The 7,129-nt window shown below is 37.4% G+C and overlaps 1 protein-coding gene across 3 annotated transcripts; it reads left to right on the top strand.

The window, feature by feature from the left end:
* Positions 1-301: 301 nt before the first annotated feature.
* spata7 (spermatogenesis associated 7) lies at positions 302-6,584 on the top strand. 3 transcript variants are annotated; one of them, XM_085392120.1, is made up of 12 exons: positions 302-387; positions 1,341-1,403; positions 1,492-1,581; positions 2,736-2,783; positions 3,483-3,580; positions 3,734-4,188; positions 4,301-4,346; positions 4,761-4,879; positions 4,970-5,020; positions 5,117-5,200; positions 5,381-5,438; positions 5,537-6,584. In XM_085392120.1, the coding sequence occupies exons 3-12, from the start codon at positions 1,545-1,547 to the stop codon at positions 6,140-6,142; spliced, it is 1,602 nt and encodes a 533-aa protein (XP_085248246.1). In that variant the 5' UTR covers positions 302-387; positions 1,341-1,403; positions 1,492-1,544; the 3' UTR covers positions 6,143-6,584. The 3 variants fall into 3 exon arrangements, with proteins under 3 accessions (XP_085248246.1, XP_085248245.1, XP_085248244.1); XM_085392119.1 differs by having other exon boundaries at positions 310-534; positions 5,123-5,200; XM_085392118.1 differs by having other exon boundaries at positions 310-534.
* The last annotated feature ends 545 nt before the right edge of the window (positions 6,585-7,129 follow it).

The following is a 7,129-nucleotide window of genomic DNA, read 5'->3' as shown; positions in this document are numbered from 1 at the left end:
TGTTTTGATTTTTACACTAGCCCCACTTGCTCCCCCTGTTAGTCTGCAACTCCACACCCAGAAATCCAAGTACTGAAACACAAATATTCACAGGAGATCTTTGTCAGGTTGTCTATTATTATGTTGTGCATGTCATATCTTTATCATATGTACTGTACTCTTCAGACTGTTGAGATAACTATTTGACATATTTCATTTAATCAAGTTTGGATTTAAGGGCGTTTTTCTTAGGTTGTCATTTCGATTCAATTTTCTCATTCATGTTGTGTGTGTGCGTGCTCCTGTTGTGCATCAACGTGATGACGACAGCAATCATAGCAACCAGCATGGCGACGGGGAAGCGTTTCTTCGCTCTTCATTTGCTAAACCTTTGATAGGTTATTACTTGTACGATATTTGATTGTATCACTACGTCAGCATGTTTACGGTTAAGTACAGTGAATTTTCTGGATGGATCCGAGCTCTGCCATCTCTCCCTCAGAATATTTCCGAGGTTGGGATATGCTGAGTGTAGTATTATGGACTCAAGAATAGGTATGCTAATGCTATTAGCATTGGTTAGCCATGTAGCTGGATAATGAGTCGGGAGACTTTAGCACATTTAGCTTTTTTGCTTAAGCAGCTACCTAAAGATAAGCTCATGTCCACCGTATTTACTGTTAATAATATGGCTTCAAGTCGGTCAGCACAGTGGTTACTAGTCCCTTGTCTGTACCGAAAACAGCTTGTAAAACGATGCTTCAGTAAAGCCAGCTTACGTTTAGTGACATTTTAACCTGTTAAATCTTTATTCGTTTCTTCTTGTTTCTGGTTTGAAGAGATCCACGATATCAGCTTAGTACTGCCCTCTATAAACTTAAACCAGTATGTACTCTTATTGTTTGCTGGAGCTTCGTCTTATTTATTTTCAGTGTTATTCAAACATTTACTTCAAATTATGTTACCACTTTTTGAGTATTTACTATTTTTATTTGTAAACAGTCAGTGTTATGAACATTAAAACCTATAGCACAGAATTTACCCCCGAAAGTCTTGGAACCCCTTAACAGTATATTGCCAGGTCCAAAAGAAAATACTCTGTACTGTAATGTGTTATTAGTTAAATGATCAAAAAAAAAAAAATACTAGGAAACGCATAGATTCCTGTTAACTAAATTAGCATTGCCTTACTGTGTGTCTTGCTGTGGTAAACTTGCTGTTTTAGTTATCTAAAAATTATTTAGTTTTGAGAAGCGCTGTGCACCACATACTTATAAAATGAAATGATAAATGAAAAGTTTTTAATCATAAAAAACCTGTAACTGATAAAGTGTGAGTCATAACACTTTTTTACATTTTAGGAAGTGTGTCATCTGGACTGGGGTACAGCCCTGGTGTGAGAGGAAAGGCTTTGAAAAGTAGTCGTAAGTATTATTACATGCTCATGAGTACTGGTCATCTGTAAGAAGAGCTTAATTTAACAGTTTATCATATATTGTTTTGTGTTTTTAGCTTTCTGTCCACTCTCCTCTAGCAAGTTGACACAATCCATCATTAAAGACCACATGGTGTCTCATTACAAAAAGGTTTACTCAGCTAAAGGTGAGCTGCATGGCAGGTATATTTTACAGTTGTGGTCATGGTAATTTGGGGCTGTTAATGATTTATTTGAACTGTTCTTTTTTCAGGGTGCATTGATTTTACAGCATACATCTTTAATTACTTTTTTAAAAACCCATTAAAACCCATTGAGGATGGATTTGTTCTGGATTGTCTCAAAAAAGTCAAAAGTTTGCATACACTCAGATACATACACTAACTTAAATTTCTTAATAACTTGTGCTTAAGGTTCTTTTAATTTGACAAGGTCAAAGCCTATTAACATCTCATTGGCGATCATGATTGACAACTGGTAGTTTTTCTTTGGAGCATAAGAAGGTTGGTTTGACAGGACTCATTAGACTGATATTCAGAACAGGAAAGTCCAAAGAACCCACTGAAGATCTAAGAAGAACAATAGGAGTTTACTCTAGATTTACACAAGTTGGAGCCATTTCTAAACAACTGCAGATTCCAAGATCATCAGTTCAAACAGTTATAAGGAAGGTTTTATGGTTAGATCAGACAAAGATTAAGCTATTTGGCCACAATGACAAGACTTAGGTTTGGAAGATTAAAGGTGAGGCTTTCAAACTTAAGAACACTGTACCATTTGTCAAACATGATGGCTGTAGCATTGTGCTTTTGAGCTGATTTGCTGCCAGTGGTACTGGTATACTGCACAAAGAGGATGGAATAATAAAGAAGGAAGACTACCTCAAAATTCTTCAACTTCACCTCAAATCAACAACCTGATGATTGAAACTTGGACACAATTGGGTATTCAAATGGGAAAATGATCTAAAACACACATCAAAACTGATTTTGGAATGGATAAAGCAAAGCAAAGCCCCAGTCTCATATTAAATGTGTGAACTTTGTATAAAAACTGGTTCTGTACCAGGAAACCAACATGTGAATGACCTCAACTGATTCTGCCAGGAAGAGTCAAATATCCACCTAGAATTGTACCCAAAGCTTTTTTGTGTTTACCCAAAGGATCTGGTCCAGGTGCAACATGCTAAGGGATATTTAACCAAATACTGGTGTAGATTTATGTATATATTTGAGCCTGTCTGTATACTTCAGACCAAAACTAAGTATTGTGTTTAATTCTGTTGTGTAATAATACTAATAGTTTCTATCTTATCCACCAGCTGCCATTGATACCTCAGTACCCAAAAGCTTGCTGTGTAGTGTGAAGTGTAAGTATACATATATATATGGTGGCCATACTCTGTTCTTATGACTCATACAGCAGGAGATGTTGGGACAAAATAAATTTAGATTGTGTCATAAGTTTAGCTAATAATTAGACAAATAATGCCATAATTAGCAGTGCGTATAATAAGTAAATAATAGGCAAATAAAGTAAAGTACATGCTTTGCTGCTGGTGATAGTTCTGCAGTGCAGAGAATTGTATCTGTTCAAATCAAATCAAATCACTTTTATTGTCACATCACATGTGCAGGTACATTGGTACAGCACATGTGAGTGAAATTCTTGTGTGCGAGCTTCACAAGCAACAGAGTTGTGCAAAATACAATAATGTAAACAAGCAAAATTCAAGAATGGCTACATCTGAAACTAATAAATATATATAATATATATATATAATAGTATATGCATTTCTGGATGTGTATACTAAATATTTTTCTACGTGTGTGTGTGTGTGTGTGTGTGTGTGTGTGTGTGTGTGTGTGTGTGTGTGTGTGTGTGTGTGTGTGTGTGTGTACATATTTTACAAATTAAATAGAGTAAACAATAAATAAAATATATAAAAATATACAGAGTTGAGACATGTGCAAAACAGTGGCATTACTGTACAGTATGGCGTGCATAATGTTAAAGTTCCAGTAGTGAACTGTTGTGCTACTTCAGTTGTTTTAATACCTCTTTACAGACAATGACCAGATCAAGCGGGATAGGTTGAGGAAAAATGGCCGTCCTCAGTCAGCACCTGCACAGAGGAATAGCAGAACTTCATACTCTTCATCACAGGTAAGAAAATCTGGCGTTGTCATTAATCACTGCTTCATGTGATGCTAACAATTTTTTACTAGCAGATTTCAAGCAAACACAAAGCCAACTTTATTTGCTTGGAATCTTTTTCAGTCTACACAACAACAGATTCACCCCATGTGTGTTTTTTAGAGCAGATTATCTGTGCAGTATGATGACAGCACCTACCTTTGCTCGAGGAGCTCCTTGGTCTCCAGCCCTAGGTTCAACACCACCTTTAAAGTCAATGAGATGGTTTATCCATCGCTCAATGTCAGCTCTCATCACACTCGCCCAGCATCAGAATTGAAGCATCGGAGCCCGGAGGCAACTTTTCGAAGAAAGTCGTCAGCTTGTTCATTGGCAGCTTCTGGAGATCAGAGTTCCTACAAAACCTTCCAGGACCCTGTCCGGAAGACATACAGCGGAGACTTGCTACTGAAACATTCACAGCACTTTACACAAGACAAACCTTTCACTCCTAAGACCTTAAAATCAGATAAGAGCTCATACTTGTCAAAATATCGCTACTACAGAGCACCACAGAGAAAACCTACTCAGGACTGCAGCAACTCAACATCATTTCAACAGGAGATGTGTGATGGAAGGTAACGGCTGAATGTCTTGATGAGACTGCAGATCTAAAGACGTGTCTTGGGAGATTTTTTTTCAGCATGTGCCGCTTGTGTCTTCACGTGTCTTTTGGTTGTTTTCATACAGCGTAAAGAACAAGGACTACATGCTGGATGTTGATGAGCCATCTCAGGTAATTTGGAGAATTTGATTTGATTAATAATGCATACATGCATACATGTGGGTGACTGTAGCTCAGGTGGTAGAGCAGGTCATCTACTGATCGGAAGGTTGGTGGTTCGATTCCCGGCTTCCCCTAGTCTGCATGCCAAATGTCCTTGGGCAAGATACTAACCCGAAATTGCTCTCCGATGCATTCATCGGAGTGTGAATGTCAGTTGTGCTTGTGTGAATGGGTGAATGCACAAGTTGTGTAAAGCGCTTTGAGTGCTCAGAAGAGTGGAAAAGCGCTATATAAGAACTAGTCCATTTACCATACATATCACAATTTATCAGTAATACTTTGATCACAAGAACGCTTTGACAGAATCGAATTACACTTCCCATTTTCCAGCCTTCTTTTCTTTTTTCTGTTTTTTTTCTACAGGGATTTATTACAGAGCATGAGTCGTTTGAGGATGAGCTTAATGGCACATATTCATCATCAAGACAAAAGAGTCGAGCAGCCAAGGGCAGAGAGTGCGGTTTTTTCGACTCCTTGTCCAGGTGAGCTCATGCAGTAGAAAAGGACATTGCATTTTATTATTTATTTAATTACTTTGTTCAGTAAGATTCTTAAAGTGTTTCATCTTCTAGGGTCTCACCAGAAAATAGGAAATCTCCCAATATGATGAGAGTATCCACAGAGTAAGTTCACCGACCTTCTGATTAGTAGACATAGACAAATTTTAACAATCTAAAGTAATACATTATCTAATAAATGAATTATTGTGTTTTGTCGAGGAATAGAGAAGAAGAATTAATGTACCTTGAATTCATTTCTGCTGTGACAGAAGATATCTTGTCCAGGGGACACATTTCTGACAGGTTGAAACATTTTAATTCTTTTACATTTTCTGTGCCATAGTTGGATGACAGATGTACAGACGTTTGCACAGCTTCTTAATAAATTTGTATGTGACTGATAAAGGAGTTATTGATTAAATAGTAGCTATGAGTCTTATTTTGAGTAATTACTGACATGTAAGTGTCTGTGTCCTCTGCAAGGGTCCTAGACCGTGTGTTAAATCGGCACATCGACATGAATCGTCATCAACTAGATGAGGTCAGCATGTAATTTCATGCATAATACAAAACATTTTAGGCAAGTCATGTTCATGGCTTTTTAAGCTGTTCTTATAAGCCCGCTTTGCTTGTTTTTAGGGTAAAATGCGCCACCTGCTGGAAGTGTTGTGTAAAGACTTTGAAGAACCAACCAACATATCCAGCTCCACTGCAGAGCTTGAAAAAAAGAATTATCTGCTTGATAGCCTCCTACTGTGTCCGGAATCAGCGGGAAAACATGTAAAGACCAAAGAAGACAATGACTTGTTTCCTTATGTGTCCCCAATTAAACACTGTGATTTCCCAGTTTATACTGATCCCTTATTGGCTTCTACGCCCTTACACTCTCCTACAAGAACTCCTTCTCAAACTGAAATAACTGAAAAAGATAAGAAGGGTGACAGTGAGGGAAAGTTTATTGACTTTTCTTTGGTCAGTGAGCATGTCCCTGATAATACAACAGCCAGTGAAGAGGATTTCCATATAGTAGGCACAACTGTTACAACCAGCGTCCACAGTGAAACCCAGGAGAATTCTGCTATAGCCAGTGAACAAGAGCAAGCTGATGGACAGTCTAATGAGCTTGAGGATCTAGGGAAAAGTTTGTCAGAGTTGTTGCATGTGTCCAGCAACACACACTGTGAAAGTGCTGCCAGTGAGCAGCGTTCAAATGCAGGGGATTCTGGCAGCGAAGATGAATTTTAAGTTTTTATTGTACTGTGGGATTTTATGTCCATCTACATTTTTACCGAGTGAAGTGTGTTCCAGAGAATGAAGTGATATTTCACATTTTTAAAAGGTGTCATATAAAAAGAAATAACACTGGTTATTTACGAGCCTCACTAAAGAGTGTTGTACTTCTGCTTTGTTTTCGATGAATTTTTAACAACAAAAGCACAATGAAAATGTCACAAAAATAAGTCTGAGCTTTAAAGTTCTCATTTAGGATGGGGATAAGCTTGATCACTGTAGTGGCTGAGCTGCAGTTTACCTCTGCAATTAGTTTCAGTATACTGCCCTGTCAGTTTTAAGTATGATGTAGCACAAGTTAACATTTTCAGATAAGGTGTGAAGTGTGTTCAACCTGAAAAGTCCACTGTTACCAGAAAGTGTCTTTACAACTGCAATAAAATTTGCTTTTCATTCACTGCTTGCTTCTGATTATTGAGACTATCATTGAGGTTCTTAACTTGGGAAATATTGCAACTGGGAAACTATAAAAAATAATCTATTATATGTATATAATAGATTTTATGTACACTTCACAGGTAATCTGCAATATTCTGCTGTTCAGTTATACATGTACATCCTCATACACATTCATTTTAATAACTCATTTTCAATGCTAATGTGCAACATCCTCAAGTAAATTCTTATTTTTTAAATCTTTTAAATACGTACCAATGTTTACGGTGCTTAATAAATGTACACACACAAACACACACATACACATTCTGTCAGTAAAGGTTTTATATTTATCTGTTATTTAATTTTCGTGCACTGTGTCAGGGATTTCGTTATGCTTGAATCTTGAAACTATTTATTTTGCAATATCGTGTGTTTGCCATTAGCTATGGGTCGATGTAAAAAGTAAACAGACAGGTCCTCGCCAGCAGTGCCTGACAGCTGTCCCATTTCTGGCATTTTCACTGCTCGGCATTCCAGCTGTCTGATGTCATCGCTCTGAAAACC

This window comes from Rhamphochromis longiceps, linkage group LG19, assembly GCF_057381845.1.
Source record: "Rhamphochromis longiceps isolate RC_006_pf linkage group LG19, R_longiceps_female_GT1.1, whole genome shotgun sequence".
Taxonomy (NCBI): domain Eukaryota; kingdom Metazoa; phylum Chordata; class Actinopteri; order Cichliformes; family Cichlidae; genus Rhamphochromis; species Rhamphochromis longiceps.
This window is presented reverse-complemented; position numbering and strand designations above follow the sequence as displayed.